Source organism: Sorex fumeus, unplaced genomic scaffold (genome assembly GCF_029834395.1).
Source record: "Sorex fumeus unplaced genomic scaffold, SorFum_2.1 ptg000074l, whole genome shotgun sequence".
In the NCBI taxonomy this organism is placed as follows: Eukaryota; Metazoa; Chordata; class Mammalia; order Eulipotyphla; family Soricidae; genus Sorex; species Sorex fumeus.
Window position 1 is genome coordinate 487,702 of NW_026606131.1, and position 21,340 is coordinate 509,041.

At 51.4% G+C, this 21,340-nt stretch overlaps 1 protein-coding gene across 1 annotated transcript in view; it reads left to right on the top strand.

Annotated features, from left to right (window-relative positions):
• Window positions 1-274: 274 nt before the first annotated feature.
• The window catches only part of PAPPA2 (pappalysin 2), an 87,539-nt gene continuing 66,473 nt past the window's right edge, over window positions 275-21,340 (top strand). Inside the window, exons 1-2 of the mRNA XM_056130167.1 lie at window positions 275-869; window positions 6,850-7,921. Coding sequence (XP_055986142.1) covers window positions 275-869; window positions 6,850-7,921 — 1,667 coding nt within the window. The remainder of the gene's footprint in view (window positions 870-6,849; window positions 7,922-21,340) is intronic.

The following is a 21,340-nucleotide window of genomic DNA, read 5'->3' on the forward strand; positions in this document are numbered from 1 at the left end:
GGGGAGGGGTGGACCAGGAAGGGGGGTGGCAAGTAGCCCGTAAATATAGGGAGCAGCAGGCCAGACCCAGTTTCCTTCTTCCAAGGACTGACCTAAGGGCCAGGAGTCTGCCCGGCAACCTCCACACCGCCCAGAGCACCCACCCGTCGGACAGAGCCGGGTGCCCGGCCGTGAGGGACCCAGCGCCCTCTGCCAACCACCCCCGACCCTCCACCCGGTGGCAGGGGGCATCCAGAGAATTGACTTGGGGTGCTGCGGCCAGAGGCAGGCAGGGATGCCTCTCCGCCGGGCCCTGAAGGTGAGCCTGTGGATGCTGGCCACGGGGACACTCCTGGCCGCCGGCCACCAGCCCCACAGGACACGCAAAGGGTCCTTGGTGCAGAGGGAGCCCCGCAGCGAGGGGTCAGCTGAAGGCCATGGCTGTTGGCTGGGCGGCCGGGGACACGGTCCCCGAGGTGCCCCTGCAGGACACCTCTTCGGGGTGTATCCCAGCACCCCTCGGGACTCCCTGAGGCCCTATGCAGCCCCGCTGAGCAGACAGGCACTTTCTGGTGGCCCCTCCTGGGACTTGTCAGCGCCCAAGGACCCCGGACTGGACACTGGTCGGGCCAAGAGCCGACGGCAGCGCCCGGTGGCGAAGGGGCGAGACCACCCTCGCCGGCCACCCCACCCACGGCCGAGACGAGCACTGCAGGCCGAGTCTGCGCCCACGGCCCCCCCGGGAGGAGTCCCTGTCCTGTACTTCTCTGGGAGGCCCGAGAGGCTGCTTCTCCGTGCCGAGGCGCTGGCCAGCGTCCCCCGGGAAGCGTTCACGGTGGAGGTCTGGGTGAGGCCCAGCGGAGGTCAGAACAGCCCAGCCGTCGTGGCAGGTAATACTCCCCCCCACACCCCTGCACCGTCCAGCACACTCCCCAGGCACCTGGGTGGGGGGCTTGCTTCATTTCTGGTGGGCTCAGATCCGGGGAGCAGGAAGGGGGAGAGGCCGGAACCCCAAAAAGCCAGACAGAGCTGGCCAGGGCATGCCCGGGGGAGGCAGGTGTTTCTCCACCGTTCTGGGGGGGCTACTTGCACGACCGGGGCTTCATCGCTTTCAGGGGCAGGGGGTCTCTGACCACGACAGCGCTTAGCAGCCCTCCCGCCCCACTGGTGACCCGCTCTTTAAAGAGGGACGCAGACCCCAGCTCCTGTGTCCAGGGCAAGAGGCTCATTTCTCTGGAAAGCAGCTGTTGGGAAAAATGGGGCCCAGGTGCCCACTTTGGGGGATGCTTTTCTCTGAGCTGCTGTAGGGAGCTTCCGTGCCAGCCAGCCCTGGACTCCCCCTCTGATCTGAAGTCACAGCCAGTGGCGGGGCTCAGGGATGATCCCTGGCTCTGAGCTCACTCAGGGATCTCTCCTAGTGGGGCTCGGGGGACCCTATGGGATGCTGGGAATCGAACCCGGGTCAGCCTCTTGCAAGGCCAACGCCCTCCCTCTGTGCTTCTCCTTCTGGTCCCTCACTTGTGGTTCTTTTATTTTTATTTTTTTCACTTTGGGTCACACCCCAGCGATGCACAGGGCTTCCTCCTGGCTCTGCACTGAGGAATTATCCCTAACGGTGCTCAGGGGACCCTATGGGATGCTGGGAATCGAACCCGGGTTGGCCGCGTGCAAGGCAAACGCCTTCCTTGATGTATTATTGCTCCAGCCCTTGTATCACCTTTTAAACACCATGATACTTTGTATCACCCATTAAACACTATGATACTTTGTATCACCTTCAAAACACTATGACTTTGTATCACTTTGTCTTTTTTTTTCCTTTTTGGGACAACCCTGAGATGCACAAGGGCTACTCCTGGCACATGCACCCAGGAATCACTCCTGGCGGTGCTCGGGGGATCCTATGGGATGCTGGGAATCGAACCCAGGTCGGCCGCGTGCAAGGCAGACGCCCTCCCCATTGTGCTATGGTTCCAGCCCCTCACTGTGATTCTTACACTCAGTTATAGGGGGGATTCTGGGGGTGACTGAATGCTCTTCTGCTAGATCTATTCTGGGAGGCAGCTACCCTGGTTGTTCCACTTTTGTTTTGGATGACAGGGGACCTCCTTGGACTTGCGTGTGTCTTCGTCTTTTTTTTGTTTTATTTTTTTGTTTTTTGGGTCACACTCGGCAATACTCAGGGGTTCCTCCTGGCTCTGCACTCAGGAACTACTCCTGGCGGTGCTTGGGGGACCCTATGGGATGCCGGGAATCGAACCCGGGTTGGCCGCGTGCAAGGCACACGCCTTCCTTGATGTATTATTGCTCCAGCCCTTGTATCACCTTTTAAACACCATGATACTTTGTATCACCTTCAAAACACTATGACACTTTGTATCACTTTGTCTTTTTTTTTCCTTTTTGGGACACACCCTGAGATGCACAAGGGCTACTCCTGGCACATGCACCCAGGAATCACTCCTGGCGGTGCTCGGGGGACCCTATGGGATGCTGGGAATCGAACCCAGGTCGGCCGCGTGCAAGGCAAATGCCCTCCCCGCTGTGCTATTGCTCCGGCTGCCCCCTTCTGCCTTTCGGACCGTGTGCTTGCAGTGTAGACAATTGTGCCCATCCAGTGGAGACCTCCGGGTCTCCCCTTGTCCCTCCTTTGGCAAAAGCCACAGCTGGACCTGGTGTTTCCTGGAGAGAGGAGCCTAGGAGTAGGATGTGTGTGTGGTGGGGGGTGGGAGCCCTGCCTTAGGGGTGCTGACCTGGAAAAGATGCCCAAACGCGGAGTGCTGGAGGGGTCTGAGACTCCCTCCATCAAGCCCCTCTTTCTCTGCTGCCTTGTCCACCCCTCCCCCACCCCGCATTTCCCCCACCTCCCACTCCCCAAAGTGCCCAGAACGAAAGCACAGTGAGGAGGGCATTTGCCTGGCACGCGGCTGACCTGGGTTCCTCCACCCCTCTTGGAGAGCTCGGCCAGCTCCCAAGAGTATCCCGCCCACATGGCAGAGCCTGGCAAGCTCCCCGGGGCATATTCGAGATGCCAAACAGAGTCACAACAAGTCTCACAATTTGTTGTGAGATGTTACTGGTGCCCGCTCGAGCAAATTGATGAACAACGGGAGGACAGTGTGACAATGCTATTATTATTATTGTTATTATTATTATTATTGGGCTGGAGTGATAGCACAGCGGGTAGGGCATTTGCCTTGCACGCAGCCGACCCGGGTTCGATTCCTCCGTCCCTCTCGGAGAGCCTGGCAAGCTCCCGAGAGTATCCTGCCCGCACCGCAGAGCCTGACAAGCTCCCTGTGGCGTCTTTGAGATGCCAAACACAGTCACGACAATTCTCACCATGGAGACGTTCCTGGTGCCCGTTCGAGCAAATTGATGAACCATGGGACAACAGTGCGACAGTGTCCAGAACCTCAGAGCCTGCCGAGGCCACCCAGCTGTGCTTCCTCCTTCTCCAGACCTGGTGGTCTCAGGGCAGGCGGTATCCAGAGGGTCCCCCAGGAAGGATGCTGGGGACCCCCCAAGGTGCTGTCCAGGGACACTCAAGGGAGTGAGCCCGGGGAAGTGGGGGGCTGCTTTCCAAGCTTTCCTCCTTCAGGGTTCAGGCATGGGGACCCCAAGCAGGGGGTCCCCACTGTCTTCCTGACCTCCAGACCCCCCTAGAAGCCCCCTTCCCTCTCCTGTTCAAACTCCAGACTCTTTCTGGTTTCCCAATAGAGTCAGCCCAGCTTCAGGGGTACTGGGAGGGCTTGTGCCCGTCCATGTCACTAGGTGGCGCTGTTGTCCAGCACAAGGTAGCTGGGCCTTGGGGGTCGCCACGTGGGACCTGGTCCCAGGGGGCCTCGACCTGTTCCCCTCCCGGACTCCACCCACCAGGGGGTCCCCACCTGCCTGTCATTCCGCAGGGCACAGGGGCATTTGAGGAGGAGGGCTATGCATGTGTGTGTGTGTGTGTGTGTGTGTGTGTGTGTGTGTGTGTTAGACAGACAGACAGACAGAGACAGAAGAATTTGCACTTGGAGCAACATGGGAAACTCAGTGACTTCCCCCAGACGCGCACATTCTTCCAAAATAGGGTTTGGGTGGGATGGTGGAATGTTCTGGAGGGCCAAGGACACCAGGCTACAGGCCTGAGGGGCTGGCACGCAAGGAGGAGGGGGAGGGGGTGGGGGAGGAAGGAGATCAGGCAGGTGCCCGCTGCCATCACTGCAGGAGGGAGTTGGGGGCACTGTGTCCAGGTTCTGGAACCTGGAACCCCACCTGGTTCTTCCCTTGCTCTTCTCTCTCTCTCTCTCTCTCTCTCTCTCTCTCTCTCTCTCTCCCTCCCTCTCTCCCTCCCTCTCTCCCTCCCTCTCTCTCCCTCTTTCTCCCTCTCTCCCTCCCTCCCTCTTTCCCTCTCTCTCTGCCTCTCTCTCTCCCCCTCTCTCTCCCTCCCTCCCTCTTTCTCTCTCTTTCTCTCTTCCCCTCCCGCTCTCCTTTTTGGTACTGGAGCCACACTCTGTGATGCTAGGGCTGACTCCTGGCTCTGCACTCAGGAATTACTCCTGGCGGTGCTCAGGGGACCCTATGGGATGCTGAGGATCGAACCCGGGTCGGCCGCGTGCAAGGCTAACGCCATGCCATTGTGCTATCGCTCCAACCCCTCTCTTCTTGACCGCTGTGGCATGGCACAAGCACAGAGACTGACCCAGCTAAGGTGGGGTGACCTGAGACTCCATTTCTTTTTTTTGGTTTTGAGGTCACACCCAGTGATGTTCAGGGCTGACTCCTGGCACTGCATTCGGAATGACTCCTGGTGGTGCTCAGGGATGCCGGGGGTTGAACCTAATTTGACTGACTGCCAGGCAGATGCCCTACCCACTGTACTATATCTCTGGCCCACCCAGACACCTTTTCTAAGGGGGCCACCAGGCTGCCTGGAGCAGGGGTGACCAATGTCTTCTGTCCCACAGAGTCAAGGTGAGTTTGGTTTTGAGGACCCAGACATCTCTGTTACAACTGCTCCACCATTGAAACTTGTTTCTGGCCCTGCAGCTCATTGCTGTGTCAATAAAGCTTTATTTATTTATTTATTTTTGCTTTTTTGCGGGGGGTCACATCTAGTGATGCACAGGGATTACTCCTGGCTCTGCACTCAGGAATCACTCCTGGCGGTGCTTGGGGGACCCTATGGGATGCCGGGGTTTGAACCCGGGTCGGTCGTATGCCAGGCAGATGCTTTATAAGCTGTACTATCACTCCGGCCCAATAAAACTTTATTGACAAACAAAAGAGGAGCAGAGCAGATGCAGTGACCAGGGGCCAAGGTATGGAGACTTCTGCCTGTGTGCATCTCCTGCCGTCCTCCGTGGTCGTGTGTGTCCGTTTGGGGGCTGTCTGGGATAAGCCAACAGAATCTGTGATAGTTTATCAGCCCAAGTGATGCCGGTCTAGGAAACATCACGTAGGAAACACGTTTTGCTAGTTTTTTTTTTACCAAGAACAATTTTATTTTATTTTTTTAGATTTTTATTAGTGAAACACCATGAGGTACAGTTTAGATTTACAAATTTTTGTGCTTGGGTTTCAGTTATACAATGATCGAATACCCATCCCTCCACCAGTGCCCATTTTCCACACCACGGATCCCAGTATCCCTCCCACCCCCATCCCCCCCGTCCCACCCTGTCTCTGTGGCAGGGCATTCCCTTTTGTTCTCTCTCTCCTTTTGGGTGCCGTGGTTTGCAAAAGAGGCATTGAGTGGCAATCATGTTCGGTCTATAGCCTACTTTCAGCATGCTTCTCCCATCCTGGGAGGATCCTCCCAACACCCTTTATTTGGTGCTCCCTTCTCTGTCTGAGCTGCCTTTTCCCCTAGCATGTGTGGCTGGCCTCCAAGCCATGAAGCAAAATTCCTGGTACTAATCTCTGCTATTCTTGGGTGTTAGTCTCCTATTTTGTTACTTTATGTTCCCCAGATGAATGCAATCTTTCTATGTCTGTCCCTCTCTTTCTGACTCATTTGCTTTTAATATGATACTTTCCATGTAGTACCACTTGTATGTAAATTTCATGACTTCATCTTTTCTAACAGCTGCATAGTACTCCATTGTGTAGATGTACCAAAGTTTCTTTAACCAGTCATCTGTTCTCGGGCACTCAGGTTTTTCCCAGATTCTTTGCTAGTTTCTTAAGAGTGGTCCTTGGGGTGGACATTTTGCTTCTCTGCCTGTTTGTTTTTCCAAGGAGTTTACAAATTCCTGGGATAGGGCTGGAGCGATAGCACAGCGGGGAGAGCGTTTGCCTGGCACGTGGCCAACCCGGGTTCAATTCCTCCGCCCCTCTCGGAGAGCCCGGCAAGCTACCGAGAGTATCCCGCCCTCACAGCAGAGCCTGGCAAGCTCCCCGTGACGTATTCAATATGCCAAACACAGTAACAACAAGTCTCATAATGGAGACCTTACTGGTGCCCGCTCAAGCAAATCGATGAACCACGGGACGGCAGTGCGACAGTGACAGTGTTAGAGGTGGGATATTATTCCCAGTGGGATAAAGACTCTGGTCTGGCCGGCGTCTGGGTCCCCCAAATTCTGCTTCAGAGCTTTCCTGCCTTCTCCCAAAGTCAGACTGAGTTAAGTGAACCAGAACTTCAGAGTCGATTCCCATGGGCTGGTGGCCAGATTCTTAGCAGAGAAGCTGGTTTTGGGGTCCTCAATGACTGGAGAATGGGGGGTCACTGAACTCTTTGTGGAAACCCCACACTCGACTCATCATCCTTCTCTCTCTCTCCCTCTCTCCTCTCTCCCTCTCTCTCTTCTCTTTCTCTCTCTCTCTCTCTCTCTCCCCTCCCCCCCCCACCCTGGCTGTGCCTCCTTCCTGCTGTCCCAGGGCTGTTTGATCACTGTTCCCACATGGAAAACGACAAAGGCTGGGCCCTGGGCATCCGCTCGGGCACCGAGGACGGAAAGCGAGACCCTCGTTTCTTCTTCTCCCTGCGCACTGACCGCGTGCCCGCGGCCACCGTCCTGCTCAGCCCCCACCGCGCCACGACCAGCCAGTGGACACACTTGGCGGCCACTTACGACGGCCGGAGAATGGCCCTGTACGTGGACGGCACCCGAGTGGCCAGCAGCTTCGCCCAGTCGGGGCCTCTGCACAGCCCGTTCATGGCCACCTGCCGGGCCCTGGTGCTGGGAGGCGACAGCTCCAAAGGTGGCCACTGCTTCCGCGGCCACCTGGCCACGCTGGCCTTGTGGTCGGCCGCCCGCTCCCAGGAGCACCTTCGCGCCAACGCACAGCGACCCAGCGCCGGGGAAGAAGATTTGGCCACGTTGGTCCTGACGGGCAGCTTCGAGCCCTCGGCTGGCCAGTGGACAGCCTTCCGGGAGGACACGTCCCCGCAGTTTGAGGTCCTGCAGGCCCCTCGGCAGCCCGAGGTGGTGTCCCCGCTGCGCGCCCCGCGCTGCGGGCGCACGGCCTGCGACAACGTGGACCTCATCGGTCAGTACAACGCACGCGGGGCCCTGCGCACCCAGAAGACGGTGCGGTACCAGGTGGTCAACGTGTGCGATGACCGCGGTGGCCGGCCCACCGTGGGTGCCCGGCAGTTGGCCGCACAGCACCGTGCGCTCCTGGCCGCCTTCGGCCCCGCCAACATCACCTGGGAACTGCACGAGCTGCGAGTGCGGAACTCCACGCTGCGCGCGCGCACGGTGCTGGCGCGCTGCGAGCCGCGCCAGGTGGGCGACGGCCGCTGCGACCCCGAGTGCCGCCACCCGGCCACGGGCTACGATGGTGGCGACTGCCTGTTGCCCCGCCGCTGCCCGCCCTGGAAACTCCAGGACGGCGTGTGCCAACCTGAGTGTAACAACATCGCCAACGACTTCGACGACGGAGACTGTTGCGACCCCGACGGGACGGACGTGAGCAAGACCTGCTTCGACCCCGACTCGCCCTACAGGTGAGGGGGGCAGGGTGTTGGCCCACCTCCTTTATTCACTTTTTTTTTTATCTTTTTGGGTCACACCCGGTGATGCTCAGAGGTTACTCCTGGCTCTGCACTCAGGAATTACCCCTGGTGGTGCTCAGGGGACCCTATGGGATGCTGGAAATCGAACCCAGGTCAGCCGCCTGCAAGGCAAATGCCTTCCCCGCTGTGCTATCACTCCAATTCCTCTTTTTTTTTCAGATTTTATTTTGTTTTATTTTTATTAGCGAAACACCATGAGGTACAGTTGTAGATTTACAAACTTGAGTGCTTGGGTTTCAGTTATACAATGATCGAGTACCCATCCCTCCACCAGTGCCCATTTCCCACCACCACGGGTCCCAATATCCCTCCCACCCCCATCCCCCATCCCACCCTTCCTTTGTGGCAGGGCATTCCCTTTTGTGCTCTCTCTCCTTTTGGGTGTTGTGGTTTGCAATAGAGTCATTGAGTGGCCATCGTGTTTGGTCTAGAGTCTACTTTCAGCGTGCCCCTTGCATCCCAAGCGAATCCTCCAAACACTCTTTACTTGGTGCTCCCTTCTCCATCTGAGCTGCCTTTTCCCCCAGCATGTGCTGCTGGCTTCCAAGCCATGGAGCGAACCTCCTGGTACTTATCTCAACTATTCTTGGGTGTTCGTCTCCCATTTTGTTACTTTATATTCCCCAGATGAGTGCAGTCTTTCTATGTCTGTCCCTCTCTTTCTGACTCATTTCACTTAGCATGATACTTTCCATGTAGAATGACTTGTGTGCAAATTTCATGACTTCATCTTTTCTAACAGCTGCATAGTATTCCATTGTGTAGATGTACCAAAGTTTCTTTAACCAGTCATCTTCTCGGGCACTTGGGTTTTTTCCAGATTTTGGCTATTGTGAACAGTGCAACAATGAACATACAAGTGCAGATGTCATTTCAACTGTACTTTTTTGCCTCTCTGGGATATATTCCCAGGAGTGGTATTGCTGGGTCAAATGGGAGCTCAATTTCTAATTTTTTGAGACTCGTCCATACTATTTACTAAAAGGGCTGACCCAGGCGGCATCCCACCCCAGTGAAGGAGAGTCCCTTTCTCCCACATCCACGCCAACACTGGTTGCTTTTGTTCTTTTGGATGTGGGACCTTTATTTACCTGTTTATTGATTTATTTGGGGCTTGGAGGGGTGCCACACCCAGCAGTACTCAGGACTGACTCCTGGCTCTGTGCTCAGGGATTGCTCCTGGCAGGGTTCGGGATACTGTGGGATACTGTGGATGGAACCTGAGTTGGCCACATGCAAGGCGAGCTTCTTCCCTGCTGTCTTATTGATCTACACACCCTGCCTTCTATTCTTTTGACTTCTGTACCCAGCAAAACAGGTGGACATTCCCCCATGCCACCACTACAACCCCCTCTGCAGAATCTTCCTCTGCCCCAAGACCCACCATAGCTGTAGGGGAAAGTCCCCATTATTTTTTTCTTTTTTGGGTCACACCCAGCAATGCACAGGGGGTTTCTCCTGGTTCATGCACTCAGGAATTACTCCTGGCAGTGCTTGGGGAGCCAGATGGGATGCTGGGAATCGAACCCGGGTCAGCCACATGCAAAGCAAACTCTCTCCCTGCTGTGCTATTGCTCCAGCCCCAATTGTTTAAATTGCACGTTTTAATGTGCAATTACTACTGCACATTTCCTACCATGAATGACCCCAGTTTCCCTCCTATACTCCATGGCAGTCACTTTTTCTTCTCTCTCTCTCTCTCTTTCTCTCTCTCCTTGGACATTCACTGTATCACTGTATCACTGTCATCCCGTTGTTCATCGATTTACTCGAGCGGGCACTGGTAACATCTCCATTCATCTCAATCCTGAGATTTTATTTTTTTATTTATTTTTTTGCTTTTTGGGTCACACCCGGCAATGCACAGGGGCTACTCCTGGCTCTGTGCTCAGGAATTACCCCTGGTGGTGCTCAGGGGACCATATGGGATACTGGGAATCGAACCTGGGATGGTCTTGTACAAGGCAAGCACCCTACCCGCTGTGCCATTGCTCCAGTTCCATCAGCCCTGAGATTTTCACAGCCGCTCCTTACTCGTCCTTCCCAACGCTGCCGTATTGGAGGCTCCTTCAGGGTCAGGGGAATGAGGCCCGTTGTGGCGACTGTTTTTGCCATCTCAAATACGCCACGGGGAGCTTGCCAGGCTCTGCCGTGACATTATGGCTTGCAATACAGATACTGAGAGGTCGTCATGTCTCTCCCTTTACCTACTCTGCACACTCAGTTCTTGTCCGGATGATGATCCTTTCGAATGATCCAGAAGGATTTCAGAGCCAAACCGGCTGACTCCCAGAAACAGCAGAAAGCTTCACATTCTATTGACCCTGGTCCTGAGCTGGGGAAAAAAAACAAAACAAAACAAAACACTCTACCCGGCAACCCAGTGTGTATATGTGTGTTTATTTATGAATATGTGCAAACCTCCAAGTTTCCCAATCCAAACACTCTTAACAGCCTCGGAGGCATACCAGTGGCCTCCCTCTCATCTGAAACAGAGTCTGGTTAGCAACTCACGACATTTATTTCATAACTTAATAATGGGTGCCAGCCCTGAGTTGGAAAAATTGCCCCGGGGCGCCCCCCAAACATTCAGTTGACCACACAGGCATGCGAATGGGATGATTCCTCCAGGCTTTTTTCACCGTTTGACAAAAATAGCCAAGATGACCCTCAGTGGTGGCCTTTGCACATTTATCATACGGAGTGTGACAATTATTATACCTTCTTTCCGGTTTTCTGGTTCCAGCTTTTTTTTTTTTTCACCTCCCTTCATTTCCTGTTTTCCACTCAACTTTCCTCAGTCCCTTGGGTTTGGAAATGAATTCTTCCTGGGTTTGTTATTTTTTTTTTATTGTTTCTTTTTTTGAAACTTTAAAAAATATATATATAATCATTTCAGGACTGACCTTTCCATGTTAATTCCTGTCTTCCCTTGCTATTGTTCTATGCTGAAGTTTAATGGAGAAGAATGAACAATTTCTGTGGGGCTGAGTTTTCATTCGAGAATAATTCGATTAGATGACAAAGTGGCAATATGGATGGTTCGCACAGCCACCTCGGGTAGTGCAGCCAAATGTCCCAAGTTAACCTGACATGATTAGCAGGAGGAAGGCCAGGAGACCCAGGGTCATAGAAGCACTGTCCTCCCGTTGTTCATCGATTTGCTCGAGCGGGCACCAGTAACGTCTCCATGGTGAGATTTGTTGTGACTGTTTTTGACATCTCAAAGACGCCATTGGGAGCTTGCCAGGCTCTGCCAAGAGGGCAGGAGATTCTCGGTAGCTAGCAGGGCTCTCTGAGAGGGACAGGGGAATCAAACCCGGGTCAGCTTTGTGCAAGGTAAATGCCCTACCCGCTGTGCTATCGCTCCAGCCCCCACTGAGTCCACTTCTTAATGTTAGTTATTTTTGTATGGACACAGTAAGAAATACATTGAGGCTTGTAGGGCGGCTCTCCTGGTAACATCTTGCCACAGACTCAGACTACAGTACTCAGGCCAGATTAATCTTTCCTAACCCTAGCAGGGTTCGAATCCAGTTATCGCTTTTTGGATCGTGACAGCATTTGTCCATGATCAAACTCTTAACTTATAGTTAAGCATGATGGCGCTTTGCCAGGCCCATTTCGATACCCCGGTAGCACATAGCTCACTGCTTGCCCTGGGTTCGTCCAGTGCCATCCCGGGACCCTGCTTTTGGGGTGCTAGGAAGTAAGGGCAACTGAGGCTTAAGTCGAGAGAACAGATGTCCAGGAGGTAAACATCATTCAGAGTCATCATTAACTCCCAAGTTACAAAAGCGTAGCATTGACTGTCTTCCTGTGTCTATACAAAAGGGACATTGGTCTGAATTAACTCTGCAAAGGACTTAAGGAGAAGAGAAAAACAATATTTACCATTTAACAGAGCACAAAGAAAGAAGGTATAAGTAAACACAGTGGGATGGGAGCACTGTGATGGGAGTAACTCAATAAACTTAAGCTCCCTATGGCACGGCAGAAAGGACAAACCAATGTTACCCTAAATCAGTACATCAAGGATAAATAGCACAGCCCAGCTCAACCTCTGTAATTATCCTTCTATCAGCAGTACCAGCTGTATCACTGTATCACTGTCATCCCGTTGTTCATCGATTTATTCGAGTGGGTGCCAGTATCGTCTCCACTCGTCCCAGCCCTGAGAAATTTTAGCCACCTCTCCTTACTCGTCTTTCCCAACGCTGCCATATTGGGGGCTCTTTCAGAGTCAGGGGAAAGAGACCCGTTATTGTTACTGTTTTTGGCAGATTGAATACATCACGGGGAGCTTGCCAGGCTCTCATGTTTCACTCACACATTTTAGTAGTACCAACTGGCTCTGCACTGTACTGTCCTCCCGTTGTTCATCGATTTGCTCGAGCGGACACCAGTAACGTCTCACAACAAATTGTGAGACTTGTTGTGACTGTGTTTGGCATCTCGAATACGTCACGGGGAGCTTGCCAGGCTTTGCCGTGCGGGCGAGATACTCTTGGGAGCTTGCCGGGCTCTCCGAGAGGAGTAGTTCCAACGTGATGTGAAATTGTGAGATTGTGTTTGTGTGCATGTGAGTGTGTGTGTGTGTGTGTGTGTGTGTGTATGTGTGTGATGTAATTTGCCAATTAGCCCTATGCTATTAAAATTCTGAAAGTGGGTCTGGAGCGATAGCACAGTGGGGGAGGGTGTTGGCCTTGCATGCAGACGACCCATGTTCAATCAATCCTCAGCATCCCACAGAGTCCCCTGAACCCTGCCGAGAGTAGTTCCTGAGTGCAGAGCCAGGAGAAACCCCTCAGCGTCACCAAAATCCAAAAAAAAAAAAAAAACAAACAAACCAAACTCTGGAAAGGGGAAAGGTATCACTGATTCATTGGTACCTTTGTTTTCTAGAGCCAGAGTAGGACAGAGTCTTATACTATTCTGATCTGGATGCACTTCTTCCCACAGTGCATTGTCCTCTTAGGAAACTGCATTTCCTGGGGATTTCAGCTAAAAACAAAGTCCTTAGTGGAGAGAGAGAGAGAGAGAGAGAGAGAGAGAGAGAGACAAAGACAGAGAGACAGAGACAGAGAGACAAAGACAGAGAGACAGAGACAGAGAGACAGAGACAGAGAGACAAAGACAGAGACAGAGACAGAGAGATAGAGAGAGAGAGACAGAGAGAGATGGAGAGAGAGGGATAGAGAGCACAGAGGACAGCAGTGCATGCTTTTGCATGGAGGAGGAGACCCAGGTTTGAATCTCTGCACTGCAAGGTCCCCCTAAAACACCATCTAGAGCAACCCCACCCCCTGCCTCCCACACACAGTTAAATGTGTGTGCATGCGTGTGTGTGTGTGTGTGTGTGTGTGTATTGAATAACCAATCTCAGGTCCCAGCACCACCACTACCCCTCTCCCTCCCCCAAATACAAAACAACAAAAAAACCCAACCCAGTTCTCAGAATTTTCAAGGAAAAAAAACCTGCAAGCACATGGGAGTTCGAGTAGGTTCTGTGGCCAGGATCATTTTTTTTTTACATTTTTAAAAATTTTATAAGTTCTTTCACAATATTTGATGGACATTTAATATTCAAACACCAATCCCATCACCATGACACCTTCCCACCACCCAATTCAGGACGTTCCCATCCCAAGCCCCAAGCCCTGTCCCAAAACACAAACGAAAGGATAGATTTTGTATTGTCTGTTACGAAGAACTGCTGAATATGCTTACAAAAAAAGGGTTCCCATAGAAAACAGTGTGAAGATGGTTCTATTTTGGCAGGAGCCATGAAGACATTCTATAGGGTATCACTAACATGTCAAAGTTCGGGTGATGTGAGCTTTGATATATATATATATATATATATATATATATATATATATCTCATGATCACAATCATCCTGTTGTTCGTCGATTTCCTTGAGCAGGCACCAGTAACGTCTCCTTCTTCCTAGCCCTGAGATTTTAAAAGAGCCATTTCAATGCTCTTTCAGGATTAGGAGAATGAGACCCATCATTGTTACTGTTTTATATATATGTATCTGAAAATATGTGGGCTGGAGCGATAGCACAGCGGGTAGGGTGTTCGCCTTACAAGCGGCCAACATGGCCGACCCGAGTTCGATTCCTCCGCCCCTCTCGGAGAGCCCGGCAAGCTACCGAGAGTATTCGATATGCCAGACACAGTAACAACAAAGTCTCCAATGGAGACGTTACTGGGCCCGCTCGAGCAAATCGATGATCAACGGGAGGGCCTTTACCTTTACCTTTACCTGAAAATATGTATATATGCAGAGCTGGAGCAATAGCACTGCATTAGGGCGCTTGCCTTGCAAGCCACCGGCCTGGCCGAGCCAGGTTCGATTCCTCCGCCCCTCTCGGAGTGCCCGGTAAGCTACTGAGAGTATCTCGCCCGCACGGCAAAGCCTGGCAAGCTCCCCGTGACGTATTCGATATGCCAAACACAGTCACAACAAGTCTCACGATGGAGACGTTACTGGGCCTGCTTGAGCAAATTGATCAACAATGGGAGGACCGTGCTATACAGTGCTGTGTATATATGCATATATATATATATATATTTATATGTTTTCCTCTATGCTTTGTTGCCTACTGTCTGAACCCCATCATATATGGTGTGGTAATTATGGAAAATGGGTAGGGAGTGTCTTATGATGTGTCCAGGAATATGTTCACTCATCTGTGAGGCTCGGCCCGAGCGTGTGGAAAGTGGCCTGGAGTGTGGCGGCAGTTGGGTAGTGGAGGTCGGCTACCGGGGCTGGGTCCCTTGGGGCGGGGAGGGCCCGTACCCACCCCCTCTGGGATGCCCTGAGTGGAACAGCCTGGTGTGGAGTCCAGTGGCATGCCTATGGGGGCCTCATTTTATGCTCCCTTCCGGGAGAAGCAGCCGTGTGATCTGGATGGAGACTGATAATGAGATTAAGTCCAGGATAATTTTTTTTTCTTTTTGGGTCCCACCTGGGGATGCACAGGGCTCACTCCTGGCTCTGCACTCAGGAGTCATCCCTGGTGGTGGTCAGGGGACCATATGGGATGCTGGGAATCGAACCCGGGTCAGCCGCGTGCAAGGCAAACGCCCTCCCCGCTGTGCTATCGCTCCAGCCCCAGGCCAGGATAATGTTTGAGAAGGAGTCACTCAGCCTCTTTTTTGGCAGTCAGGGAAACTGAGGCTGGATTGAAGAGTCATTCGTGGGCAATTGGTTGGGGTTCAGTCTTTTTTTTTTTAAATTTTTACTTTTTTAAAACAACTTATTTATTTATTTATTTTTGCTTTTTTTGGGTCACACCCAGCGATGACCAGGGATTACTCCTGGTCCATGGGCTCAGGAATCACTCCTGGTGGTGCTTGGGGGACCCTATGGGATGCTGGGAATCAAACCCTGGTCGGCCGTGTCCAAGGCAAACGCCCTACCCACTGTGATATCACTCCAGCCCCCTGGAGTTCAGTCTTGGGACTTGTATAATCTCTAAATTTCTAAACAGCCAGCCATTCTTGACGAGAAAATGATTTTCTCAGAAGGTCGGCCCTGATCATCTCTTAGAGCAAACAGTTAGATAGAAGGAAGGTCGGAAGAGGGAGCATTGACCAAATGAGTTTGATTTGATTAATGGGACTTGCAACTTGGAGGCGTTGGTGAGCCCAGCAGGAGTGAGATGTTACCAATTCCTCAGTTAAATACTTGGTCTCAGCGACTCAACATTTGCTCCATCATTATAGCCTAGTTGCTTCAGGCCTCATACTTTTTTTCCTCAATTTTATTTTATTTTAATAAAGTAGTTCACAGTACGGCAGAGCCTGGCAAGCTACCTATGACATATTCGAGATGCCAAAAACAGTAACCATAACGGGCCTCATTCCCCTGACCCTAAAAGAGCCTCCAATATGGCAGCATTGGGAAGGACGAGTAAGGAGAGGCTGTGAAAATCTCAGGGCTGGGACGAAGGGAGACGTTACTGGCACCCACTCAAATAAGTCGATGAACAACGGGATGGCAGTGACACAGTGACACAGTTCACAGTCATTTACCAGATTCAGTATTTCAACACCAATCCTATCACCTTAACAGCTTCCTGCCACCTTTAGACACCCTCGCCAACACCCAAGCTGTCTTGTGGAGTGGAGTATAAAAACTCGAACAAGTTGCAGGTATTCTGAGGTCTTGGAGAGGATGATACAATTTGTGGGTCTCTGTGAGATTTGTCCGTCTCTGGACCGTGGTTGTTACTGAGTTTTAAATGGTGCTGGGATCTCGGGTAAACAGGGACTGAGTGGAGGTCACCCATTCCGACACTGCACAAGCCTTGAGGTCACAAAAGCCACATACCTGGGGTTTTCAGTGTGTTCATTGTCATGTCTGAGGGACTCTACCTGAGTATGTAAAGATCAGCAGTGAGCGCAGGCCTCACAATTTTTTTGGGGGGGGGGAAGGGCTCACACCCGGTGATGCACAGGGGTTCCTTCTGGCTCATGCACTCAGGAATTACTCCTGGCAGTGCTCAGGGGATCCTATGGGATGCTGGGAATCGAACCTGGGTGGGCCGCATGCAAGGTCAATGCCCTCCCCACTGTGCTATCGCTCCAGGCCCTATTATTATTATTATTATTATTATTATTATTATTATTATTTTTGCTTTTTGGGTCCCACCCGGCGATGCTCAGGGCTGACTCCTGGCTCTGCACTCAGAAACCACTCCTGGCGGTGCTCAAGGGACCCTATGGGATGCCGGGGATCGAACCCAGGTCTACCGCGTGCAAGACCAACGCCCTCCCCACTGTGCTGTCACTCCAGCCCCTTGAAGGGTTTTGTTGTTTTTGCTTTTGAGGACACACCCGGCGATGCTCAGGGCTGACTCTCGGCTCTGCACTCAGGAATCACTCCTGGCGGTGCTTGGGGGACCATATGGGATGCTGGGGATCGAACCCAGGTCTACCGCGTGCAAGACCAACGCCCTCCCCGCTGTGCTATCGCTCCAGCCCCTGGGCCTCACAAGTTTTACACACATCAGGATCAAGCAGCCTTTTAAATATTCTTATGCTGAGACCTGATATATTACTAACATCCCAGAGTTGATTCCAGTGCCCAGAAACATCAGGATATTTTCCCTGTAACAATGGACAACGAAAGACTAGGTTCTTGGGGCTGGAGCGATAGCACAGCAGGGAGAGTGCTTGCCTTGCATGACGCTGACCTGGGTTCGATCCCTGGCATCCCATAGGGTCCCCAGAACACCTCCAGGAGGAGTTATTTTTGAGTGGAGAGCCAGGTAACCCCTGATCATTGCCAGGTGTGGCCCCCATCCCCCGATTAAAGATTGTAGGTTCGTTCATTTACAAAATAAATGAAGTATTCTAAAAGAACTTAGATTCTTCATGAGGGACAAAACCCAACAGACAATAGAATCCATGGCTGATGGGGTGTGGAGGTCAATACATACGAACATGAGCCCAGGACATGGGAAGGCATGGTTGGATAGCAAAGAAGGTGTGGGATTTACTTTTAATTGTTGCACATCCATCAAGGATGCAGAAATCTGTTCCAAAAGGTTGCACATCCATCAGGGATGCAGAAATCTGTTCCCAAAGGTTGCACATCCATCAAGGATGCAGAAATCTGTTCACAGAGCCAAAGGACCTCAATTTATTTGGCAATGACAGATTCTAGAATTTGGGAGGTGAACATTTTGGGGAGGGGGTCATGGTGTGGGACTGGCATGAATGAATTTTCAGAAACAGTTGACAGATATATGCAGGGAATCATGAACCATGTTCAGCTGGATCAGGCTATTTGCCTTCAGAAGGATGGAGACCGAAAAACGGGCTAAGAGCAAGACCCCAGAAGGCTTTTGACATGAAGCACTGGACAGTGAAAATCCAAGGCTGGGAGCTTGAGCGATAGCACAGCAGGTAGGGCGTTTGCCCTGCACGCGGCCGACCGGGGTTCGATTCCTCCGCCCCTCTCAGAGAGCTCGGTAAGCTACCGAGAGTGTCCCACCCGCACGGCAGAGCCTGGCAAGCTACCCGTGGCATCTTCGTTATGCCAAACACAGTCACAACAAGCCTCACCATGGAGACATTACTGGTGCCCGCTCGAGCCAATCGATGAACAACAGGAGGACAGTGCCACAGTGCTACTTTAATGGGAACCTTCTCCCTTTACTTGAATTCCCTATGTGGTATCCCAAGGGTTAATGCAGGGAGAGGGATGGTCAGTTGGAGAGAAATATTTTGTTCATGAAAATGGAACGAGGTGCTGGAGTGATAGCACAGCGGGGAGGGCGTTTGCCTTGCATGCGACTGACCCGGGTTCGATTCCCAACATCCCATAGGGTCCCTCGAGCACCACCAGGAGTGATTCCTGAGTGCAGAGCCAGGGGTAACCCCTGTGCATCACCGGGTGTGACCCAAAAAGAAAAAAAATAAAGAAAAAAGAAAAGAAAATGGAATGACATCGGGCTGGATGCCTGAAGGAACAAAAAAGTTGGGCCCCTTTGGGGTTTTCAGATGCTCAGACCACATCTTGGTTTGGGGTTTGAAAAGATCTTCATCATCCCCCTGAAAAGTAAACACGATTCTGTCCCCCAAACATAACACATACTGAAGGAGAACATTCTTTGGGTATTTGACATACTCCTCTTGGAAAAGGCCCAAGTTGGGGGGGGGGGGAAGAAAAGAAAAGAAAAGAAAAGAAAAGAAAAGAAAAGAAAAGAAAAGAAAGAAATTGAGTTGCATGAAGAAGGAGAGCGGGAGGTTGCAGGCAGGAAGCTGGGTTAGCTATGCTTGGAGGCTTCTCTGGACAGTTTGGCCAGTGTCCTCACTGGTAGGGCCCCATTGAGCCCTTAAGACTATTAAACCGATGTGTTGTTGGCTCTTCTGCCCTCATTTTTTTTATTTGCTTTTTGGGTCACACCTGGCAATGCACAGGGGTTTCTCCTGGCTCTGCACTCAGGAGTCACTCCTGGCGGTCCTCAGAGGACCCTATGGGATGCTGGGAATCGAACCCAGGTCGGCCGCGTGCAAGGCAAACACTCTACCTGCTGTGTTATCTCTCTAGCCCCGTGCCCCCATTTTTAAAAAAAAATTTATTAGTGAAACACCATGGGGTATAGTTGTAGACTTACAAATTTTTGTGCTTGGGTTTCAGTTATACAATGATCGAGTACCCATCCTTCCACCAGTGCCCATTTCCCACCACCACGGATCCCAGTATCCCTCCCACCCCCCATCCCCCCCATCCCACCCTGCCTCTGTGGCAGGGCATTCCCCTCTGTTCTCTCTCCTTTTGGGTGCTGTGGTTTGCAAAAGAGGCATTGAGTGGCAACCCTGTTCGGTCTATAGTCTACTTTCAGCATGCTTCTCCCATCCTGGGAGGATCCTCCCAGCACCCTGTATTTGGTGCTCCCTTCTCTATCTGAGCTGCCTTTTCCCTTAGTGTGTGCGGCTGGCCTCCAAGCCATGGAGAAAACCTCCTGCCTGGTACTTATTTTGATCTTCTGCCCCCGTTTGCAGGGATGGAAGAGGGCTCAGTGCCAGCCCCCACTGAGTGGGCAGAGACTGAGTGGGCCAGAGGCTCCGTCTCTTAGGGTCCCTCACCCACTCACCCTCTGCAGCCCTGCGGAGCCAAGGGCAGGATGGGGACAAATCAGGATTCTTGAAGAGGATTGGTTTGTTGGTTTTTTTTTTTTTTTTTGGGTGGGGGGGAGGGTTCACACCTGGCAATGCTCAGGAATTACTCCTGGTGGTGCTTGGGGGACCCTATGGGATGCTGGGAATCAAATTCGGGTCGCTGGCAAGGCAAACGCCCTCCCCGCTGTGCTATCGCTCCAGCCCCCCCCCACTTTTTTTCCTTTTTATTTTCTGGTTCAAAAGAAATCAGAGCTTTGTAAAGTCTCTCTAATCAATTATGCAGGGGTCTTCTTTGAGTCGGCAGGAAACTTTCCCAGATGCTAGAGCTGGGGTACCCAGCCTAAAAATAAACCTGGACCTCAAGAAAGTGCAAGTGTGTGTGTGTGTGTGTGTGTGTGTGTGTGTGTGTGTGTATGTATACACATGTGTCAAAGAGACAGACGGAGAATGCTTTGTATACAGAAAGTGCTTAATAGATGCTAAGGCTGGAAATACTGAATTTTTAACGAAAATTAATTTTATAAGGTAGTTCACAAGATTTGATGACGTTTAATATTCAAACATCAATTCCACCACCATGACACCTTCCCACCATCCTATTTGGGATGTTTCCATCCCAAGCTCCAATTCTTGTCCCGAAATACAACCGAAATCATTTATTTTGTATTGTTGGTTGTGAAAAACTGCTGAAAATGCTACAAAAAAAGTATCCATAGAGGAAAGAGTGTGAAGATTGTTCTATTTTTGCAGGGGCTGTTAAGACCTTCTTTAGGATATCAGAAACATTATTAAAGGTTGAATGTTGTGTACTTTCATATATATATCGGAAAAAAAATATATTTCCCTCTATGATTGGTTGCCTACTATTCTTTTGCATTCTTATTTTAATTGTTTAAATTACCAAGTGAATAAAAATCGACTATTTGTAAAACCCAGCATAAATCTTTTGTTTAGTTTGATAGCTGGTGTTTTAGTTTACCTTATCAGAATACGTGGCAGTCTATTTTTTTTTCTTAGTCCATACTCCATAATCATTTTAATATTCTAAGCCAAAAAGGACTCCTAAACTTCCTGCAGCATAGATTTTTTTCCCCAGAAATCTAAGATTACTTTACCTTCTAGAACAGTCTCGCTAGTTTTCATCAGCGTTTTATAATCACTCAATAGCCTTTTGTTGACCTCCTCAGAGGTAATTCTCAATTCTTGACAACTCACATCATTTAAAGACCAAAACGGACAACATTTCAATTTAAGAATAGTCGGTTAATGGAGAAATTTCCTGCACTAATAGTTTATTTGTTTTCTGTTTTATCTTTGCTTCTGATTCTGGTTGCTTACTATTTGAACTGCATCAAAGGTGGTGTGGTACTCTCGCAACATGGGTAGGGAGTGTCTTATGATGTGTCGCGTGACTGCATTCACGGCCAGGAATAGGTTCACTTGTGCGTGAGTCTTGGTCCGAGCGTGTGGGGAGCGGCCTTGAACGTGGCGGCAGTTGGATTGTGGAATTTTTCAGCTTCTGGGGCTGGGTCCCTTGGGGTGGGGAGGGCTCTCACCCACCCCTCTGTGGGGCGCACCGAGTGGAAAAACCTGGTTTCGGGGCCCCATGGCATGGCTGTGGCGGGCGTCATATTGCTCCAATACTGACTTTTAATTTTCCATAAGGTCGGAGGAATGTAGTACTGTGTCACTGTCCTCCCGTTGTT